General features: G+C 36.0%; 2 protein-coding genes across 7 annotated transcripts; both read left to right on the forward strand.

The window, feature by feature from the left end:
- Positions 1–6,757: 6,757 nt before the first annotated feature.
- Positions 6,758–12,170, forward strand: LOC129360748 (arrestin-C-like). 2 transcript variants are annotated; one of them, XM_055031139.1, is made up of 15 exons: positions 6,758–6,880; positions 7,221–7,252; positions 8,105–8,135; positions 8,279–8,339; positions 8,894–8,938; positions 9,428–9,621; positions 9,710–9,769; positions 9,854–9,942; positions 10,044–10,176; positions 10,256–10,340; positions 10,434–10,506; positions 10,887–11,024; positions 11,188–11,265; positions 11,385–11,408; positions 11,486–12,170. In XM_055031139.1, exons 2-15 carry the CDS (start codon positions 7,245–7,247, stop codon positions 11,538–11,540), a joined length of 1,074 nt encoding a protein of 357 aa, XP_054887114.1. In that variant the 5' UTR covers positions 6,758–6,880; positions 7,221–7,244; the 3' UTR covers positions 11,541–12,170. The 2 variants fall into 2 exon arrangements, with proteins under 2 accessions (XP_054887114.1, XP_054887115.1); XM_055031140.1 differs by having other exon boundaries at positions 9,866–9,942.
- A 454-nt stretch (positions 12,171–12,624) lies between these two features.
- On the forward strand, positions 12,625–21,766 carry LOC129360554 (ras-related protein Rab-6A-like). 5 transcript variants are annotated; one of them, XR_008606057.1, is made up of 8 exons: positions 12,625–12,802; positions 14,153–14,211; positions 14,567–14,620; positions 15,466–15,571; positions 15,894–16,005; positions 17,276–17,369; positions 17,677–17,770; positions 19,405–19,471. XR_008606057.1 is itself a non-coding variant. In XM_055030868.1 (8 exons), exons 1-8 carry the CDS (start codon positions 12,724–12,726, stop codon positions 20,053–20,055), a joined length of 636 nt encoding a protein of 211 aa, XP_054886843.1. In that variant the 5' UTR covers positions 12,625–12,723; the 3' UTR covers positions 20,056–21,766. The 5 variants fall into 5 exon arrangements, 4 of the variants coding, with proteins under 4 accessions (XP_054886843.1, XP_054886844.1, XP_054886842.1 ...); XM_055030868.1 differs by lacking the exons at positions 15,466–15,571; positions 17,677–17,770 and adding exons at positions 14,928–15,033; positions 19,991–21,766; XM_055030869.1 differs by lacking the exons at positions 15,466–15,571; positions 17,276–17,369 and adding exons at positions 14,928–15,033; positions 19,991–21,766.
- The last annotated feature ends 1,715 nt before the right edge of the window (positions 21,767–23,481 follow it).

The raw sequence follows: 23,481 nt of genomic DNA on the forward strand, positions 1-23,481 counted from the left end.
AACTACTTCCTTCTTCTGCCTCCTGTCTGTTTTCTTCCTGACTCTTTACTATTGTTTCCAAAGCAAAACACTGCTTTCCTCAATCAAGTCCTCTCACATCTGGTTGAGCCTTAGCTTATAAACGTCTTTATCCTCTGACAACACATTGTCTTTCTTAAAATTCAATCTTTTTCTTTGTGTCTCCCTCCTTTTCTTTCTGCTGTTGCTCAGTCTTTCCCTCTCAGCAAACACCCTCTCCATATGGTTATGATCATCCCTTGCTTTCTTATTTTGGCCCTCCTCATGCATTGCCCATTATTCACTCCTCCTACGTCCCTCCCACTCCATTAGCAGGAGCAGAAAACCGTGTTGGAAGCTATTTGAGCTCACATTTGCTGCTCTGTCTTGCACTACTCAGCAGAAATTCACCGACCACCAACCACAGACTCCAGAGAACAAACAGAAACAAGTCCATCCCAATCTGACGCATCTTCTTACCCCTCATTTTAGGATCAGTTGTTTCAAAGAGACGGTTGTGGTGGAAATTAGCTTTTTACACATTTGGGCATGACCGAAAATGCCAGACAAACAGACATCACCTTGCAGACACAATCATAAAACCTTTAACTTTTTTCATAAAGGAACGCAACAATTTATAGAATAAATTAACCAAAAATAGTTTGTAGTTTATCTCCAGCAGTCATTAGCTTACTGGGTCAAGTCAAGTTTATTTGTATAGAACCCCTAAAAACGATTAAAAATGTTTTACATCATGAAAAAAAGCATACTCTGTAATATAAATGTGTCCAATTTGCAGTAAAATGCCAGTAGTTGCCGTTCTCAGATGTTTGTTGTATAGGAGAAATTTACAGGAAATTTTTATTGTATTTATATGGCAAAGTCTGTGTAAATATGGCTTTTAATTTTTTTTTTTTTTACATTATAATCACCAATTGTAAAATAAACATTACATTTTGCCAATTGCCTTCATCAAAATCATCAATACATCAAATAGATCAATTAACCAAATGTAACTCTAAACAAATGGGTTTTAACTGTTTTGCAGTTTTTTGGAAGTTTGTTCCAGATTTGTGGTGCAAAGAAGCTGAATGTTGCTTCTACTAGTTTGGTTCTGGTTCCGGAAATGCAAACTATACCAGCACCAGACGACCTGTCTGAAAAGTTTAAATAAAAACAGATCTTTAATGTATTTTGAAGTAAGTTATTCTCTGATTTCTGAACAAACAAAATTATTTTAACATTCATTTCCTCAGCTTCAAGGATCCAGTAAAAGGACTTTAGTGACGGTGTGATGTGTCCTGGTCGCCAGTCCAGAACAGGAAAACACTGAGACGCCAGCACAAATAACCTTATACACATTTACACCAAAAAAAATTCATATTAGATCATTTTGCATCTCAATTTAGTATTGTGCTGCAAAACCACAAAATCTCATCAAGTAATTTTGGTTTAGTTTCTAGTGCAAGTATCTTAGTGTGCTTGAAATAAGATAAAATTAACATACAAGTGGCTTCTCAGCAAGATATAGGAGCTTGTCTTAAGTCAATAATTACTTAATATTGATACAAAGGCACTTGTTCCATAGGCAAATTATTTTACTTATAACATAAGAAACACATCTAGTTACAAGTGCAATAACCTACTAATAGAATAAGTACTTTTTCATTAATATAGAGGAGTTATTGACTTAAAACTAGCTCCTATGTCTTGTTTGTAAGTTAGTTTTGTTTTATTTCAAGGCAACTAACATGGTTGCATGAGAAACTAGATCAAAATTACTTAGTAAGACTTTGTACAATAATGACTAAGAAACATTCTTCATTAAAGTTAACATTTGAGGTTGTTGACCCAAATGTTGCAGCCTCATGTGGCTTGAATCGGTTTGTGGAAACCCAGCTAAAAACACAACTCAGTAAAGGTCAAACAGGAGGAGCAGAATACAGACGGCAAAACACTAAACAAGCACATGGTTGCCTTGAAATTCATCAGAGTTCAAGTTTGAGTTAATAACTAAACTCGGCCCTGTTGTCATTTTCAGAAGTCTTATACTACACATCAACATATCAGGACTCGCCGGTTCCCTTAAATAGAGGATATTGCTTCTCTGTCTCGATTTAGCCACAATCTAGAGGCTGTGTTGTTAAGAGGCTGTAATACAATGGAGCTCTAATTCACTGAGACAATTCTGGCTGTCTATACAAATCGCCTGCCTAAAATGGCAGCAGCTTAGCTGTAAGGGGCTTACATGACTCCGCATTGGCCTGCAGAGATGAAACGGGCAAAATAGGGAGTTCACCATAAGGAGACCAGGCCACAGCATTATTCAAGGCTCTTTTGTTTGGGTAGTTGTTCCAGGCTGATAAAAAAAATTGGCACACAACATCTTTGTAATGGAAACTCAACTCACAAAAAGTCCTACTTATAACCACAGGATTAAAGTCCCAGACAAAAGCAACATTTGAGTGACAAAATGCCGCAAATTATAGGTCATTTTTGCTCATTTGTCTTTTGATTTTTCTCTTTTTGAAGGGATATTATCATGTTTTTAGAACATAAACAGCATGTTTTAAAGATATTCTCTTTAAAGTTAAGAGAATAACATAAATTAATTGTACTCCAATAATTTGGGAAGATTAGAAACTGTAAAAATTAGATGTGTAAATATGGATAATGTGGGATGAGACAATTGTGGGAAGGATTAAATCAGACTTGTCTTCTTCCTTTTGAAATGGATATGAAAGTTTTGTTCATTATTATTATTATCTTTTTAATTTCTTTGTTTTTCTGAACTGACTATTATATAAAGCCCATCTGGACATTAAGAGGCCAGTGATATTTAACAAATCTGCACTCCCACTAAATTGCATCATTTTCTAACAATGAGTTATTGTGAAATAAACTAACACCTTCTCTCCATAGTTTATTAAATTATTACCATCTACTTCCACAAATGTGACTAAGTGACATTCAAAGGTCTTTTTAAAAATGGTTCATAAGTAATGGTTTCAAGTGTAATGCAAACTATTCAATCTCTGATGCTTTAGCAGAACATTTCTATTCATGCAAAGAATGAATTGTTTGTAAGATTATACTAAACACAAGAGGGCTAAATGACAAATTAGGTTACATCTGAAGGCAATTATTTGTAATATTTGCTATTTAGAGGGTTCAGAGTAAAGAAGTTTTAAGGTACATGCGGATCATTTTTAAGACTTATTTCTGAATTTCTTTAAACGCCATAATTTTTCTTCAACTTCACAATTTGGCACAACTTTGAGTTGGTCTACCGCACCAGTTTCTTATCAAATAAATAAATAAAAAACGTGTTTGTAACATGATACGATGTATAAACTAAGTCAATTTGCAAATATCTAATTGTTCCAGTAGAAAGGGAAATCCAAGCTCAACATTTTCTGAAAAAAACCTTCAGTTTCACAGACTCTATAGTGATTTTGTTCTGTTCTATATTGCACTCCCACAAAAATATGACACATAGCATTTGGTGGAAAATGTGTGCTTTTGCAAAAAAGTGCAAATGGGATTCAGTTTTGTGCCATTCAAACAAAATCGACTTAAATACCTGAAAGGCTGGAGTCTGACATTGCCACTTGTGTATAAAGGGAATGAACAGCTATGCAAAAGGCAGCTGCAGATCTTTTTCTTACTTGTATAAAGAGAAAATCTAATTAAATCTTTAACATCATTGATTCTGGAAACTGAGTAGTTTACTAAATTTGCTTCTCATTGTTCATGACTACAAAAATCTGCATCCCACCTGCAGGTTTTACACAAACATTGACTGATCTGGAGAACCTAAATCTGATGGTGAAGATGATTCTGCGATTGATGATCCGGTGATGCCGTTCACGTCGGTGCTGCCTGGTCTGGGGAGCTTTAAAGAGATCTCAAACCCTGACCCCATATGACACTTTACAGTGAGGACAGTGTAAACATAAACCAATCTGATTCATTATCCCCTGCTGGCAAGGTGAGACAATCCATTCAAAATACCAATCATCCACCACCCCTCATTAATCAATCAATTACTCTTGGCTAAGAAAACTCAAGGATCCTCCATCAATCCCCCCATGGATTTGTTGACAGTTGAGAGAGTTCAGCTTCTGAAGATCAATGGAGATAAATGTGGGTGCTTTGGTTTAACCCAACTTAAAGCTGGGTTAAACCCGTGTCGACGTCGCAAAACCAAGCAGCCAGTCACATTCAGGCAGCTTTTGTCATATCATGAAAGACTCAGGTTCAACACACATGCTCATTAAGTACAATTCTAAAAAGCGATCCAACTCAATTCCATATTGGATTATGAGTCCAATTAATCTATTTCTAATAACTTCACAGTATCTTTTTGTCGTAGTCTTATACAGCATATTATCATTACTGTTACTCTTTTTTATGTATTGCGTTTAAGTCTTTAAAGGGGCAGTATTATGTATTTCTCAGGCACATAAAATGCTACATATATCAAGCATGATATATGTCAATTTTACTTCACTTTGGTCCTCTGTCTCCTTAAAAACTTCTGTTCTCTCTGACACTCCACTTTCAGACACTCCACTTTCACAACATCGCACCTCTATTAACACCTCTATTTTTACTAGTGTTTTACTGAGAAGTAGCTTCTGTGATGAGCTCAGCAGTTCCACCAGGTATTTGCTAACTGCTGCTGGCTAGTCTGAAGGAGCTGAGTGGAGAAGGGCTTGGAAACTGCAGCTCCGAGGAGGAGTTTTGTTTTGGAGGCGGGGCTAGGTCCACCCAGGCGTTTTGCACAGCTGAATGGTTGGCATGGTGAATAAAGGATTTCTCAAACATGCACGAAAGAATTCAAACATCCATCCAGGTATGTTTGTGATGAGGGAATAACATCACAACATGATACAATTTTCAAAAATGTTCATTTTACATAACACTGTCACTTTAAAAACTTTTTGTGTGAACCTTTATATCTGTTGCTGCTGTCATATCTGAATTGTTCCCTTTGCAGCACAATAAAGGCTGTTTATGTCCTTTTCCTTTCTATTTTCTACTGAGGAAGATTTTGCTGAAATAAAAAGCAAGTCAAATAAAAAATTAAAACAATATCTGGTCATCTGGTTCCAAAAAAATCTAACAGTAATGCTCAAACTGATTGAAACCAATGAGAGATTTTGATACAAAATTATTTACACTTAACCATTTAAAGCTGAATCTTTCTCAAGATTTCAAAAACAATTTGAACTGAGTATCAATTTTACTATTTGCTAAAAAAAATATGGCAATAGTTGTGTATATCATTCTGAATTCTCAGTGGAAATTTATCTATTATTAGTTAAGAAATTCTTCCTAATTGCCTCAGTCTGTTTCTGTGTCGTCCATCTGTAAGTCTGTACAAACAAACTGCTGGTAGACAGGCGGATTCGTGGATTAAAATATTTGCGTCATCACCTATGTTGTGCCCTGCTTGACCTTACACGACAAAAGGCCATCTTGTTCACTTTTATTTATTATTAAAAGTTATCTCAATAAAATAAAAAAGTGCACTTCCTAATCAAACTAACACGTCTCTTTAATTCAAATAAAGATGAAAGTTATCAAGGTAACTTAAGGTACCAAACTAATAAGAGGACATCATGTATTTGTCTCTTGTTGTAACCTTTTTATGATGTAACTCCAAAACTCTTCCTTTATCCTTTCTCATTTTTTGCATTGGTTGCCAAAGACCAAAAATCATTTTCACAGGATGTTGTGAATTAGCTAACCTTCTTCATAACCGTATGTTAAAGATTTTGTAGAACCACTATTGTTATCTGTAAATCCTTATGACTTATGGCACGGCATTAAGTCAGGAGGTCATTTCTGTAAACCGTCCATTTGCCCAGATTGCATCGAGCTGGAGAGAAGAGCCATCTGTTGTCCTGCCTTCCACAACAACTCAAATCCAACTAATACCACTCTGTCTAAGCTATGAGGAAGAGAAATCCTTGGAACCCATTCACAGGGATGTCTTTTATCTCAGTCCACACTCAGGTTTAAACGTCTTGAAAGGCATTTCTGAAAATAATCTCTTGATTTTTTTTGCCTTGGAAATGGGTTGAAGGTATTTGCATCAAAATGTTGAACATGATTTAAGATTCTCGTACATAAGGCATTGGATTTAAAAGTGAATTAGTAAAATAAGAATCTGAAGCGCAAGCCAAATTACTCATGTAAAAAACTCTTTCAGAAAATATTGGAAATAAATTCTGCAGTATGCACCTTCCACATTCCTCTTCTTTTCTGACTGCATGTTTTTTTTTTATTACTTTGTAATTTTGTGTTTTTATTATGTAAAGCACCTTGAACCTCCTTGTTGCCAAAATGTGCCATACAAATTCAGTTGATTGATTGATTGATTCTTGTTCGACCAAATAAAATTCATCCTCTGGATGGTTACCACTTTAGCAGTCATTATTAAAAAGCTTAAATGACTTTGGCATGCCCATTTGTTTATCTATTAGCATATTTAACCATTTCAGAGTCGATAGAAAGTATATATAGTTTAAAAACAAATAATCTAAAAATATTTTTGAACTACTTTTACAGTAGAAAATGACCTCTTTCTACCAAAGAGGCTGAGAATAGGCTCAGGCCCTGAGCCTATTCTCTTTGACTTGCACACACAATGATTATTTTTAACTCTGCAGCAGACTAAAACAGTAGTGTTGTAACAAATTAATCAGATTTGCTCCAAAACAACCGCTGGGTAAGCTGAAGAGAGGGTTCCAAGGTTGGCGGGGGTCACTGTATAAAAGCAAAGCGCACGGCAGTGATTGGCAATCGCACTCCATCAACTGTGACGGATTAGAGAAGGAAGCAGAGAAGAGCTGCTGGTGGAGCCAAAGACACGGTGAGTCAACTTCTGCAACTTTCAAGACAAAGACTGAGACACAAAGAAGTCCAAATGTATTTTATGTTATGAGAAGAGAATACCTGAAGATCTTTACAAGACAAGACAATATTTAAGGTCACGGAAAGCTGAAGTGAAGCTTTCAGGGTTATTTTATATGACTGAATTGTACAACTTAAAAGGAAAGTGACTCTGCAGTGACGTTTTAGAGGATGTAATGACTAATAAAAGCTCAAGATTTTTTTACTGAACCACAAATGTCCTCAAATTTCTGTTGCTCCTTCAAGATCTTTTGTCACACATCTTTATAACCAAACTGCTGTATCTTTATTCTTTGCAGAAAGGATCTATATCTGGTGCAGTCATGTCAAAGTAAGTCAGTTATTTATTAATCTGCTGAAAATTACACAAAAGCTCTGAAATGCAGATATGTACTTTAGATATAAACACAAAGCTTTCGAGAAAAATCGTTTGTTAATATTTATGTGCTCAAGTGACAGTTAAAAATTAGTTGGGTGTATTTTTTAAACAAAAACAAAATGATTGAATTGTTTTTGTTCTATTTTTAAGCAGAAGTTGAAACTAGATTATATTCTGTTGTTTTGTTGTTCACTCAAAGTCAGAAAAAGCAGCTAATGCAGGATTAAATATACAAGAACCTCGATAATTGGCTTAACTGCAACATACTGACATCTAATTCGCTCTTGCAACACTTTCGTTATTTTACAATTTTGTAATCATTTGTCCGGGATATAGATAAACCCTTATTAAGGTGGATTACGTAGATTTAATCTTGGAAGAGAGATTTACGAGACAAATGGAGGGATTAAACTGGATTACTTGGCAAATACAAGAAAGTGGCAAACCCAACTTAAGGATTACGTTGTTGTTTACAGCATACGCACAGAGATCAATTTTAATGCAGAAAAGTTTTAGGGTAGGACCGCAAAGTGATATCAAACTTCAGGGATTTGTAATTGTTTCATTTTTTATTGCCTCATGTGAGATATAACACAATAGTCAGAAGAAAGTCAGAATTAAGCATTTCAAAATTATAATGCAACAGACTACCAACTTGCAAAGTCGTTTAAATAAAAACAGCATAACTTGTGTGGGTTTGGACAGTCTGACCCTTTTTCTTAAATATTTAAACAAGCCTAATCATGATTAAAGCTTACAGAATTAGTTTGATTCAATGTTTTTTCCTTTTGTTTTTCCTTTCAGAGTGTTTAAGAAGACCAGCGGGAATGGAACCGTAAGTGGTTTTAAAAATAACGAGGCCACTTTGGGGCTAATAATAACATCGTTTTTATCTTGTTTTTCCACCTCCCACAGTTAAAATTTTCAATATTTAGGAATATTGGCAGAGAACTGACTGTTTTTATTTGTTTCTCCTAGATCGCCTTATACTTGGGGAAGAGAGACTTTGTGGACCATGTGGATCGTGTCGACGTAGTTGGTGTGTTTTGTGGCTAATGAAATATACACTCTGCAGTTAAACTCATATGCCTGGGAAAATCAGATATAAAATTATTCTCAATCTGTCAAGAAGTTTGTTTCGGGTAGTGAATGAGACATACGTCGCTTAAAAGACAATAAAACAAGTTAAAGTCGTGTTAGTTTTGAAAATCGCAGCATGAAGCCAATATAAATCCTCCTCAACAATCAGTGGAAAAAATCTTTATGAGCATTACACCAGTCATTCTGCTCTTATAATTTCTGACCAACTTTTTGCATGTTTCTACTGGTATGTAGATTTTTTAGCTTTCACCAATGACCTCCAACTCGTTGGGGTTGGAAAGCCTCACTGCCATCACCCTCATCTTTTGCTTCTTTCTCAGTTTTTCATGGACTCTGACTGGGCCAATCACAGTCTTTAATATTACCTCCATTCAGAAGAGAAATGTTTGTAAAATTAAACATTATTTTACACCTAAATCTGCCAGGATTTTGGGCTTATGTACATCAACACATTTTTTTGAAATGAAATGAAAATAATTTTTCTTTTTGCAGATGGGATTGTTAAGGTGGACCCCTCTGGTTTAGATGGAAGAAAAGGTAATCTTAGAATAGAATAGAATAGAATAGAATAGAATAGAATAGAATAGAATAAAGCCAAGTGATGTTTAAATATAATACAGCAAGATATGGTGCCTGGGAAAATTAGATATAATTATATATATTTATCTATATATGTATAGAATATCTTCAGCCTAATTACAAGCTACCTTACCTAGTAAATTTGTCACATATAATACACACCCATGGAAAAAAGATCAAGAGACCACTTAAAATGATCAGTTTCTCCAATTTTACTTTTTATAGGTATATGTTTGAGGAAAATGAACATTGTTCTTTTATTTTATGAACTACTGACAACATGTCTCTGAAATTTTAAGCAAAAATTCAGTATTTATTTGCAGAAAATGAGAAATGGTCAAAATAATGAAGAAGATGCAGCAATGCTTTCAGACCTCAAACAATGCAAATGCGGTTTATAATCAATGCATTTAATGAAGATGGACTGATCTTCATTTTCCATTGCAGTATTTGTCTACCTCGCCTGTGCCTTCCGCTATGGAAGTGACGACCTGGATGTTATCGGACTCTCCTTCAGGAGAGACATCTGGATGAAGAAGGTCCAGGTGTATCCGGCTGCCGATGGAAACCCGACAAAGACGCCAATGCAGGAATCCCTCCTGAAAAAAGTTGGAGAGCAAGGATGTCCTTTCTCTTTCCAGGTAGTAAAATTTACTATGCAAAATTTTATATCTTTTCATTATTTTCAGTGTTCAGAATCTGATCTGCAACAATCCCTGCATTTTTCAGATGCCAACAAATCTTCCATGCTCAGTCTCTTTACATCCAGGGCCGAACGATAATGGCAAGGTACTATAACCAGTTTTCTCTTGTAATATTTTAAATGTATTACTTACCCAGGCAATTCTTCTGCTTATGATTTAAACTGACTAGTTTCTGTCACAGGCTTGTGGAGTGGATTTTGAGGTCAAAGCATACATTGCCAAAGAAGCTAGCAATGCAGATGAAGTCATTGACAAAAAGTGAGTTTTCTGTCTGGTGATTCTATCATTTCATCCAGAAGTGCAACAGAACACATGCATTGGTCCATGCTTGCCATTTAATGCACCTGCCCTTCCCTCAGGGATACCTGCCGCTTGATGATTCGCAAAATACAGTTCGCGCCGACGAACAAAGCCGGACCGAAGGTCGAGCTCTCCAAACAGTTTATGATGAGCGACAAACCAATTCATATTGAGGCCTCTCTTGAAAAAGAGGTACACTTACATTTTTATGCTAAGATGTTTAGAATTCTGGAGTAAATAATTCTAAGAAAACACCATTGTTGTGTTTAAGATTTACTACCATGGAGACGCAATCACTGTCACTGTGAAAATCAACAACGAAACCCCAAAGACTGTCAAAAAAATCAAAGTCGCAGGTGAGAAACACCACAAAGCTGATATTTGTAACTGGTGCAGGATGAAGAAATTAAAAGAAGTAAATAAATGACAGTGAAAATGTTTGTTTTTAGTGGATCAGCTAACAAGCGTTGTCCTCTACTCATCTGACACCTACACCAAGGAGGTCTGCTCTGAGGAGTTTGGGTAAGATTTTAACCCATGTTCAAACATATAAAAATATAAGCAAATCAATAAATACTATTGTTCAGTTCAATGTATTTATATAGAGCAGATTACCTACAGTGTTGCCTAGGGTACTTTGTAAGACAAGCAGAAATATGTTCAAATCCAATATAATCCAGCAATATAGACATTTTTAAATTCTTGAACAATCAAATGTGGTTTATTATGTCAATTGGAAAGATGTATTTGTTTAGAATAGCCAAGCTAATTACATTCACTTCTATGTTATTTACTATATGTGACATGCTGTGATAGATGAAATAATTTGGATTTTCCATGTTATATTTACCAAAAAAGTTCCATTTGCAATGCAACTGATTTATTTCCTCTTTCTCTTACAGAGAGAACATAACTGCAAACTCTACATTTGAGAAGGCCTATCAAATTACCCCCCTGCTGTCGAACAATAAGGAAAAACGAGGGCTTGCCGTCGATGGGAAGCTGAAAGATGAGGACACCAACCTTGCATCCACAACGCTGTAAGACAAATCTACTTTCTCACTGAACCAAGGAGCTTAGTGTGTGTCTAGGACAGGTTTTCATCCTCTTAATGAGTGGCACTGATGCAGATATACACTGTGTCATCCACTTAACATAAATCCTCAAGCTCTAAAAAGGTAAACTATTCCTGTCTCCTGGCAGGAGCCAAGGGGACAAGGAGATGCAGGGAATCATCATCCACTACAAAGTCAAAGTTACCGTAACAGCGTCTGGAGGAGGGTAAGGCATCTCTGAGCACTGAATAGGAACAAATATGGTTTTATGCTTTGAAAAAAAAATGTTAAACCATAACCGTTTCTTTGTTGCTCTCTCTCCTTCATTCTTTCTCTCTTAAAAAGATTGCTCGGCGGCCTGACTGGAAGGTAAATAGTTTCCCTCATTTATTGTCTTCTAATAATTCACATTTCAGTATTTTTCTAACAAAGCGCTCCAATTTCAGTGATGTTGTTGTGGAACTTCCTTTAACTCTGATGTCCCCAAAACCTGCAGGTTAGTGAATTTTTTACATGAACTAGAAAATTAAATGTTTAGTGACAACTAACCTGATCATTCTCCACTTTTTGTCCCATTTACTGCATGTTGTTGTGGTTCATCGAGCAGAAATGTAAGTCTCATTTCAACCCCAAATTATGAATAAAAAACATCTATGATGCAATTACATGTTTGAAAGCAAATTTGCATACTTAAAGAAAGTACCCCTAAAACTAAATGCATTAAAAAACACCATAGTAATGGAAAAGAAACATGCATTTTATTGTGAAAATACCAAAAGTTTTGTTGTTGTTTGTTTTGTTTTTTTTTGTAAATATTTTTGCACATATTCTACATATAAATTTGGTATCCACTTTATTTACAGAACGGATGTCGCAGTTGATGCCGTGGAAGCATAAAAAAAAAGAAAAATCAACAGGGAAAACCAAGGAACTCCTCACCAATGAAGAACACAGACAGCACTGTTTCATGCAAGCAAAGCAATGTTCCTATTTTCCATGTACATATAATTTTTTACTGTAAATTACATGTACATTCAATTCTGGAAAAAGTATGTGTAACTTTTTTCTGAATGTCAATATATCTACCTGGAAAATTGTTAATTGTCCCTTAGTATAGAGTCTACAGACTCTCTGAAAGAAAAATGTAGACCTTAATTTGTTATTAATGTGGATTTTTCTGTCATTAGAGCAAAGAATAAACTTGCAGGTGTGAGATAAATGTGTTATGTTTACAATAAACAAATATACTCAAAAAAACTGTTCCATTTTATTTTAATCTGGTGTTATTTGATTTAAATTGTATTAAAAAAAACTCTTAATTTATGGAAATTAAAATTGGTGGTATACTTAGAATAATTATGCATCTGGAAAAACAAGTATTTCTACATATATCAAAATCTCTTTTTGTAAGATCCACGACTTACTAACTAACTAAAGCACATATTTAACATTTTAAACTTAGTTAATATTTAAAATATGTTAAAAATATATATATATATTCTGAATGTTACCATTTTGCTGTCTCCCCGGTTGCCACTTGGTGGCGCTGTTTCACTGTTCTGAGTTTAAGAAAACAAAAGCTTCGGTTAGTGCAGGATAAAGATCCTCGGTTTGGTCCCCAGTCTAGACATCACATCACTAGCCGACTCTGCTACTTCAGCTCTATATATTTTTTTTTAACAAAATGTCAACCACTACCGGTGGCGGAGAGTTTGGCAACCCTCTGCGGAAATTTAAGTTGGTCTTTCTGGGTGAACAGAGTGGTAAGCGAGACTCTTTAATTAACTGTTAATGTCAGATTTAAGGAAAGGTAGAAAAAAGTGTCAAGATTAGCTCACCAGCTAGCTTCGCGTTAGCTCGTCACTCGCTGACAAAGTTGCACATCAGCATCGCAAAGTAACAGTGATATGTTATTTTTAAATAAGTAGGAAAATGCGTTTTTAAAATGCTCGCAAGTAGAAATGGTAAAAAGGATGATAAACATTTGTTTTTTCGACATTGGTGATGTCATTGAGTAGCTAAGTTGTCCTGCTAAGCTAGCCAAACACCTTACAGTTGGACAAAATAATAATAAAATATAATGGAAACAGATTTGCTGTGTCAATTAACTGGGAAATAATTAATGCCCTGTCGTCTAACTAAATCAAACATGTAGTTAATTCCTTGTGCACTATTTCACCAGTTTAATGGTAGCTAGCACAGCACTGTAAGAAGCAGTATCTTAGCTAACTGTGCTAGAAACGTTATTTAATAATGACGTTCACTGCCCCCGTCAGAGTTTTGAGTTTCACAGCTATTTGAGGAATACTTAATGTTTCCAATAATGTCTCTATAATTCAGTAAGATCAAGTAAATTTTTTTTGGTATATGTATTGGCCACATTACCACATAGCTACTAGTAATTAGCTGGTAGCTTTTGCCAGAGCCACGTCGCCCAGTTGCTAACTAGTCGGCCTCTTTCCCGGCGGTTATCCTCCGTCCTTTGGGGGAGACACCTCAACCGCAATATTAATATTTGAAATATTTTTGATTGCTTTATCTGTAGAGTGGCGTACTGCGGGCCGTTTATCCCAAGTTTAGCCATTTAAATTTTCTAAATTTTGTGGCTCCACCCTTATTGCCAACTCAGCGTGTGGGTTCAGCGGTTCACTCCTGAATTTACTCACCAAATGCTGTCGCCGATTTTGTTACATCTCGCGAGAAAAACAACCAGCCAGCTCTGTGAAAACAAGCCCGGAAAAGCCCGATATGCTGTGGAAAACAGAGGCCGCTTCTAAGCAACATCAATGCATGCATTTATAGTGGCTTTGCACTTAAGCAACAGCAAAATTATGCAAAACACTGGTGTCAGTGTGTTGGGGGTGTGCTGAGTTAACTCTTTGCGAGGACAAACTAGCAATCATGTTTTGCTTTATTGGGAGAGAATCACTGGGTTTCAGTCAGAAAGAAAACCAAGCCCAATTTAGCAACTTCAGGTTCAAAAAGGTCCTGTCTTCTTTAATAATGACGGAACAAAAATATATGTCTGGTCTCTATTTTAACACCACGACTTGAGCTTTGTTGTTTTGTCTGTATTTTTCAACTATCACTAAATTGTGTGTTTATCTGTACAGTTGGGAAGACCTCACTCATCACCAGGTTTATGTATGACAGTTTCGACAACACTTACCAGGTAAATGGAAAAACTATGCATAATTTGAATGTTTTCCTGATTATCTGACTTTCTGCGTAAAAAATGGTAATCTAAGTCTATATTCACACAGCAGGCAAATTAAACCCAAATACAAAAACTCAAATTGAACATCAAGATGAAGTAGGGCTGTTGTAAAAGAATATTTTAGTAATCTAGTACTCTTATATTGATTATTCTTACGGTTGGTTGAGTAGTAAAGAGAGAGAGAACATATTTACGTTGTAGAAAACTAGTACTCATGCTGACACATTTTAATAAAATATAACACTTTCCTGTCTACAATGTTGGATGAGAAATGTTGATTGAGCTAATTTACACCATTCTTCTCTTACAGGCAACAATTGGTATTGACTTTTTGTCAAAAACCATGTACCTAGAAGATCGCACGGTAAGCCCTGTGTTTTCTGCTCTCATCATTCCCACTGGTAGAGTTCTTAAACTCCTAGAAAAGCATGCATCTGCTCTCTGTTCAGTAGCCACCATTTATTTCCATTTCATCATTTCACATTTTGTTATTACACTGTCCGAGATTTTTGTTATTCATTTTTATTTGTGAAAAAAAATACAAATTTGTGATCACATATTTTAGTTCCCATCGTTACGTTTCAAAACATTTTTGTTTCCTTTCCATCCCTTGGCTTGCTCATGAAATTCACCCACACACGGTGCCGCGTTTGTATCACGGCTGGCCACAGATTCGGCTGCAGCTCTGGGATACAGCCGGACAAGAACGTTTCCGCAGCCTCATCCCCAGTTACATCCGCGACTCTGCGGCTGCTGTGGTGGTTTATGACATAGCCAGTAGGTATCATGGCCTTGCCTCTTTCATTGTCCTTCGCTTATGACGTGGAAGGGCAAAACATCCCAGCATTTGAAGTAACAAATCATTTTCAGGCAGCATGATAAGACTGTTTGCATCAGCTGTGATTATAAAGTAAAGCCTCTGACAGCTGTTTTAAACCTGGCTGATAGAATAAGCATCTATCAGCATCACTTCATGTGCTCAGATAAAGAATAATCCAGCCGGGTTTTCTTTCGCATGTCTTATATGCATAACAGTCGTCATCTCTAAGCTTTCTGCACCTAAATGATTCCACGCTTCATAAAGTTTTTCTTTGCCGCTTCGCTAGCAGACTCTTGATATCTGTCCCGTTCTTCACCTTGTTGTTCTTTCCTGGGCTTTCTTTATTCTTTGCTCTTATTGTCCTCTTCTCCCGACGATCCAATCTTCAGGTCCGGCTCCAGCTTTGGGACACTGCTGGACAGGAGCGCTTTCGTAGCCTAATTCCCAGCTACATCCGTGACTCTACCATTGCTGTGGTTGTTTATGACATCACCAGTGAGTCAGGGCTGTGCTTATAACTTTCCTGTTGGGGCCGAGAGCAATTAGAAGGAAACTGTTTAGTGTCTTATCTATTCTAATTTCTGCAATATTTTCAGAACTTTTTCTCTGTGTGTTTATATTCCATCTTTAAGCTTCTCTTTAAAATATTTTTGCTTATTAACATGACTTCCAGCTTGCATAAAAACAATCTAGCTTTTGTCCTGAGGTGAAACAACAACCAATGCTTACGTTTAAATATATGTAGAAGAACATGTTTTGTGACTTGGATTTGCAGGAGCTAATGTGAACAGTAAATTTGTTTTGTTTTTATTTGCAGATCTTAATTCTTTCCAGCAAACCTCCAAATGGATTGATGATGTGAGGACAGAGAGGGGAAGTGATGTAATTATTATGCTTGTTGGAAACAAAACAGACTTGGCAGATAAAAGGTACACAGTCATGACAAAATTAGTATTTTATTAGCTGTTCATTATATTTGCATCAGGTAATTTTGCTGAAGCAACTCTGAATCAGTGATTTTTGCATTTTAAAGATATAATTTTTAGAAAATGTGGGCGTTTTCTCACTAATTCACTCCTAAGGCTCGCTGTCTTATTTGACATTCATTGGATGCACCATTTGTTATTCAGCTTCTGTTTATTTGGACTTTAAATTATGGTCAACTCTACGACGGAGTATTTGGACCAGGCTAAGGCTCTTCTTTTTTCTTTTGTTATAAAAATGAAGTAGTAATTTTACCAGATACAGTTGAAATATTAAGAGAATAAAGAATACGACAAAAATCATAACAATATGAGAATAAGGTTAAAATTACAAGAAAGGTTGAATAAATATCAGGAGAATAAAGTGGTAATTTTATGAGAACTCCTACATGGGAAAAAATAAATGATACATCTTGTGAAGTTAGGTTTTACAGATTAAATTTAATAGAAATACTTTGACTTTGAAATGATCATGGATTTACTGAGTTGGTCATGTTGATCTTGATAACTTTATCAAATCTTTTTTCTCACTAAGACAACTTTTTCTCATAATTTTAAGACTTTTTTCTGGTAAAATTGCATCTTTATGCTGCTGATAGTATGCCAATATTCTCATAATTAAACATAAATCCTTGTAGCCTGGCTTTAATATTTTGTCATAAAAAACTCACAGAAGAGATGATTGAAATAAAAACACTTTTTGAAAATATTTTCATTTGCTATTTCTAATTTAGAAAACAAAGCAAGAAAAACTATTAAAAATATTGTAGATTTATTTTGTTTTTAAGCCATATTTTCCAGCCCTACTCTGTGTGTTGTTTAGATCTAATATTTCAGTTTCACTCATTAAACTCAAGTATAATGTAATTCGGTTGTATTTATTAAGAGCCAGTTGTTTATCAGTAAATGAAGTTTGCCAAAGCCTGCGATCCCATCAGTGCGTCCTCACCCAGTTTTGGCTTCATTGTTTTACCTTTTTATTACTGGTTCAAGTATTTTTATTTTGTATATTTTGAACACATTTCTGTTCTCCCCATTTGATTTTATGTCTTTTTTCACTGCCATATTTATGATTTTCATGTCTGTTATGTTTAGTTTTGATCCTCATTTTGATTTAGTTTTTTTTTTTTCTTTTGTTTTCATGCATGATTATCCCTCAACACTCCTCTCCACCATATTTTTGCTCCCCGCTTTTTCCTCCCTGGGCCCATGGCAGGCAAGTTTCTGTTGAGGCGGCAGAGAGGAAAGCACGTGAGCTCAATGTGATGTACATAGAAACCAGTGCCAAGGCGGGCTATAACGTCAAACAGGTTGGTGTTCAGCAGCTGCAGGTGCAATCCTGAAACGGTTCTGAATGGATCATAATGTATCGTAGGGCAGTGGCACCCGCCTGTGATTTTCAGGATGTAAAGCCCTCCATGTTTTCCTTTAATTATTGGACTTCAATTTTCAGCTTCACCTCTTTTTGTCTGTTTCTGTCCCAGTTGTGAACTAATCCCTTATGTTGAGCTCTTCTTGTTTCTTCGTTTCTTCTCCTTTTGGTTCTTCCTCTTTGCGATGTTTCTTTCCATATCTTTCTTTTCGTTCATCTCCCCACCTCTGCTTCTGCCGGAGCAGACAGATCACCACGGAGGAGGGCGAGCAGAGAGCTAAAGAACTGAATGTCATGTTCATTGAAACCAGCGCAAAGACTGGCTACAATGTCAAACAGGTAGCATATCTGTTTCCTCGGGCTAGTTGTGCTTTCACAATCAACATGTAACTCCTCCCATCACCGTTTCCTCTGACGCCACAGCTTGGCTTGTGCTTGTCTTGTCGTGCAAAACTTGTGATCGTATCTGTTTCCTTTCCACTTCAGCATATTTTGTTTTTAGAGGTTCTACTATCATTTTTTCTCTTTTCTACTATCATTTTCTCTCTTCCACGCAGGTGCACTGATGCAGTGGTATTTTTGCTTGTTTGATTTTCCAGAAAGAAGTCATCGCTCTAAAAACACCTAGAGCCATATATTTAAGTATAAATAAACAAAACCTGACCTTAAATCAGACTAAGCTAATCCTGTTTTAGGTTACTATTTAGGATTATCAAAATTATTTCAGCTAACTAAATTCTAAAGCAATTTCTATTCTCTAATTCAAAAGTTTACATCCATTTCCATAAAATTGAGTTAAACATTTTAGGTGTTTTTCCAGAAGCCTCTCACAATAGTTTTCTGGAGTTTTGACCCATTCCTCCTGACAGAACTGGTGTAACTCAGTCAGGTTTCTAGGTTCACACAACTCTTCATCTCTTTCTTAAGTGACTGCGATCAGGACACTGATGATCACCACACAACACAGACCATGTTCTCAATCTTCCACTCTCCTCCTTTAAATGTAGCAATAGCTACGAAGGCCGAACAATATATTTTTAACTTAATACATAGAAAAGGTGTCCAAAAATAAAGTTGTAACCTGTAATCAGGCTATTTGGAGTAATGGCTTCAATGTATAATTATTTTAAGAGATCAACGTCACAAATTCAGGCATCTGGAGGTTTTCTGTGTTGGCTGGTGTATTTTCCTTTTCAAGTCACACAACTTAAATGTTGTGAATTAAATGCACGTATACAAAGCCGTGATATAGATTTTTCTCATTGCTCCAGCATTTGCTGGAGTAATGAGAAACGGTCAACAGTCTGATTTAATGTCAAAAAGAGAAAAAAGTTTTTTTTTTCATATGTAAATATGAGGTTCTAACTGCATTTCTGTAAAGTTAAAACATTTTTTTTATGTTTTGGGGAATTTGTAGCAAAGAAATATAAAAAAAACCTTATTAGTGTTCAGATTTTAGAACCCTATATCTCTTAAATAAATACATAATTTTGTTTTGTGTTCATTGCTGCCAAAATAAATTATGAACAGTTTATAAAGAGTTTGTGGTAAAACAGTGTAAGATTTGTTACTGTACTTCTGGGAAATCTGCTGTTTGACACTGTTAGGAAATCCCTGCATGTAATGTTTGCTCAGTAGTTTGTTATATTTGGATATAAGGTGAAATACTCTCAATTTCTGGAGTGAATATATCTTCTAATGTTCTTCTTTCATCCTTCTAGTTTGGTTTGCATGTTAATTTTAATGTGATGGCTAAAAAACTTTTATTTAATAGCAGATTCTCTAAAAATTTAGGAAAGTTGTGTGAAATTTCCCTAAAGTAGTTTTCCCGGAGTCTATAGAAGTGTTGTCATTTGTACAAAATCACCAGAAATATAATCATTTTGAGACTCATTAAGCAAGCTGAATTTTATTGAATTTTGAAAGATGAGTATATTTATCATTATTAAACTAGTTTTAATCTTGTTTTACAGCTGTTCCGACGTGTCGCTGCTGCTTTGCCTGGGATGGACAGCACACCAGAGAAAAGTAAAGAGGACAGTATCCTTTTCATGCTACTTTCCACAAAAAAAATCATTATTCAACACATATTTTCCAGAAAAAGTGGCAATAAGAAACTTTTTTGACAAAACAAAAAAGTTCCTTCCCATAAACCAATCCAGGAGTAATTCACTGCAGCAGCTTTAGGCTGATATTTAAAATTTCAGTTTGCGCTAACTAGCCTTAGCATTCACAGTGCATACACAAGCTGATTAACGGCGCTAACGTCCTCCTCCTGGCTATCATTGGTTGTTTCTAGGCAGAGAAACCTTTTATTCCCCTATAGATTATCTTATATTGCAGCTTTAAAAGAGGACTTTTATTTTGAAGAGTATTGGGAAGCTTTAATCTCAAAGTGGCTTTTTGACAAAATTAGGACACAAGCAAAATTACCCAATCTGCATCGATCCAACCCAATGGGCAGCGTTTAAAACCCAGAGGTCGGGTCAGATAACTCTGTTCTGATAAAGTGTGCTCTTGAGAATCTGAGTCATGGTTGCTTAACTCGGCTTCTCCCAGTGATCGACATCAAATTGGAGAAACAGCCAGAGATGACTGTGACCGAGAGCAGCTGCTCATGCTAGTACACCTCGCCCCACCCAGCCTGTTTCCTCCCCACCAACAGCTTGTCTCTCAGTGGCCACTCTCCACCCCTGGCACTCTGCCACTGGGATGGAGGACCTATCTTTTTATTTTTTTTTATTGGTTTTTGTTTTCCTCCCCTTCTCAACTCAGTGACTTTTCAGAGTAACCGTGTGGATGTGCATTACTGTAATGAATTTGATTACCTTGGGAAATGTAGTTCAGAAACAAATATTTAAAAACGGCAAATAAGTTAAATCTGTTCAGATTTTCATCCAGTTGCATGGCATTATATAGGACTGCAGTTAACTGCTCTTGACTTTATGCACAGTCCAGGATGTTAGTGCTGTTTCTCTCGTTGTTGTAAAGTTAACTTGCTTTGGAATATGTAAATGACTGAGGTTTAATTCTCCGCCCCTTTTTATTATTTTTATTTGAGAAAGAAACGTTTCATCTCTCGGACAGCTCATTTTTCATATTTCCTGTCACATTTTGAGGAAGTACAAACATAAATGTACATCATTTCAAGCCATGATGATATATCTGACTAAACTTAGGCTTTCACAGTAAAGACAAGTGGAGCAGTTATCTCTCTGTCAAAGCTGCCAAATTCACCAGTTGTGACCAAATTAGTCAAATTTAAAAGGACGAGTTAAAAAGTAATGAGAGAGTTCTATCAAAGGGAATTATTTGGTTATTAACCCAAAGCTGCGCGTTAAAACTCTTATCAGCTTTCAGTGTTGTTCAATTTGCTGCCCGCTTACTAACGTAACACATCTGAGGAAGCTACTGGTGGAGAGTCTGGTCGCGATGTGAGGTAGCTGCCACGTCACCAACAGTTTGTGTTGTGCTGATCACACTATTGTAAGAACATGCAGCATGCTCACCATGCAGGATTTCTATGGATAAGAACACAGATGCCTTGCTTGTTTGTTCACCATGTTGTGCACTGAATCAAGCCACAATATTGTAAATTATCAGAGGAGCCTGTTGACTGGTTCATGGCTTCACTAGATGTTTTTGTAGAGTTGATAGTTAGGTAGATGTCCTCAGATACGGCTTACTAACACCCTCGCTGTTAAAAAAGAAGAAAAAAAAAATACACGGTGCACAGAAGTTAGTTGCAGCATCCTTTATTGTGTTGCTATTGCCTGCGTGGGACCCTTTTGGTTTTATGCATTTATTTATTTTGTAACTTGGACTTACAGATGACCTTCTTGAGCTTGACCAAAAGTACGCTGCCACGCATGTTGGAGGTTTGCTTTATTTATTGTGTCTCCGCTAGAGCTCCGGGTAAAGGTGGCATCGCTTCGACACGCGCACACACACACACACACACACACACACACACACACAGTCTATTAGCAAGATTAACTAGCAGGACCACAACAAAAGACAATGGTCATTTGATGATGCTTGTCTGGGGTTGTGGGCGTTTTGAAACGGACTCGAAGGTTTAGGTATTTATTTAATTCACGAACAAACAGTTTATCTTGAGCAGCTCTTCTATTACTTGTCACTGACTAAATACTCAGCTTTGTGCTATTCTGAATTGTGTCTGTCTATTTGAGATATGATGTCTACTCGTGTTTAGCAACGTTTGTGTGAATAATGTACTATTACTTATCTTATGTATAAAAAGGAGAGTTACTGAAACACAAGTGTAGGCCTATCACATGGAATAAAATAAAGATATTTCACCAAAATGTAAAATTTGTCATGTTCTTGTTGGTATTAAAAAAAAAACTAAACAGCTGTCATAACCAGTAAACTACTGGTCATAACCAGCTTTATTATTTCCTGGCTTCTGTTCCCAAGAACAAATTGCGGCACCTGAACTGAATGTGAAAAACCTGTCCTGTGTGGGTGTGTGACTGAAACCACTCATTATGTCAATGGTATGAAGTTTTACAACAGAGGGGAGTGGCTAAATACCAACATGAACTTGCTTTAATTCTTCTGAATAAATTTGAAGTGTGTGTTTTTCAGAATCAGTACACCAACACAGGAACCAGTGGACAGCCATTCAGTTTAATGTCATTGTTTATACTTTAAATTCAATGGAGGACTCATCTCAATTCAGATCAGGATTCTCATTTACTCTGATACCCTAAAATAAAACTGGCTTCAAAGGTGACCTAATTACGACCCATGTTCACTACGACATAAACCAGGAGTGTCAAAATTATTTCCATTTCCGGTAGGGCTACAACAATCAATAGTGACTAATCAATCATCAGCTAATTTAGTTAATCTTTTATTAATTAAACAGTATCCTGTCAAGTACCTTTGGTTATCCAATTATTAATTAACTGATTTTAAAAAAGTCACCATGTTAAGCACATGCTGACTTAACACTGATGAAATGTTAATTTAAGCTACAAATGATCAAGCATTCACTAAAGAAAAGCTGTTATTGCATTTTTAGCATTAGAATGTTTCATTTCAAAATTAATTATATGCATCTTTTAGTAGAGCTCTAATATTGTATCATTATCTCACTTAAATATTGTCACGGCCTTCTATTTTCCAAAAAAATCTAAATTTCCATTCAAGGCTGTGGGTGTTAAGAGGCAGTGATTTGAACGCACTTCTTCAATGTTTGTAAAAAATATAATTTATTTCTTGGAAAAAATAGTGACAAAAAAGTACATAATTAAAGTGTCTTAAAACGTAGTCAAAATGAAAAATACTCTTAAAAAGGTGTCCAACAAAATGCTCCAGAAAAGTGATCAAAAAATCATTTTACAACCTCCCCTCAACACACCAGACATTTACCAAACAAATTTTCTCTCGCACCAAACAAATTAATGGGAGGGTCTAACAATTAACATAGTCTTACTCTAAACAATTCCAAATGCAGAAGATATTACAAATGTCAATTCTAAATCAACTTACATATATTCTAACTACCCAAAAAAGAAAACTAAATTGTTACAAATTAGAATTCACAAAATTTAACATAAATGGCCACGACAAATATCGTAAGTATAAGTAAATAAGAGCTAAAAAATTCCATCTGGACAGTTTTTGGAAATAAGTTTATGTTTTTTTTCCTTTGGTACCTAAACTGGTTCTCACCTAACAAGCTCAATGAATCCCAACCCGTTACGTAGCAACCCAAGCTGAGATTTGCCTGTTCCCCAGAAACCCACCCTGACTTCCAGCGCTGGTGAACTGGTTTTACTGCCGTATGGGCTGTACAATGGCTGCTGGAAAAGACAGGTGCTTTGATGTTAACTTATTATTCAGAACCACCTTCTGTTTTCTTTTTGGTTGTGGAGGAGGCTCTACTAATGCTTTTCACAGATGGAAATTGTACAACTGTGCATCAGTTTGAAGCCATTTTCACATGCGAGTGTAAACGTTGAGTTGGTCGGCGTGGCCAGCAGCGGATTTAAATCAATCAATCAAATTTTATTTGTATA

This window comes from Poeciliopsis prolifica, unplaced genomic scaffold (assembly GCF_027474105.1).
Source record: "Poeciliopsis prolifica strain line A6 unplaced genomic scaffold, Auburn_PproV2 SCAFFOLD006, whole genome shotgun sequence".
Taxonomy (NCBI): Eukaryota; Metazoa; Chordata; class Actinopteri; order Cyprinodontiformes; family Poeciliidae; genus Poeciliopsis; species Poeciliopsis prolifica.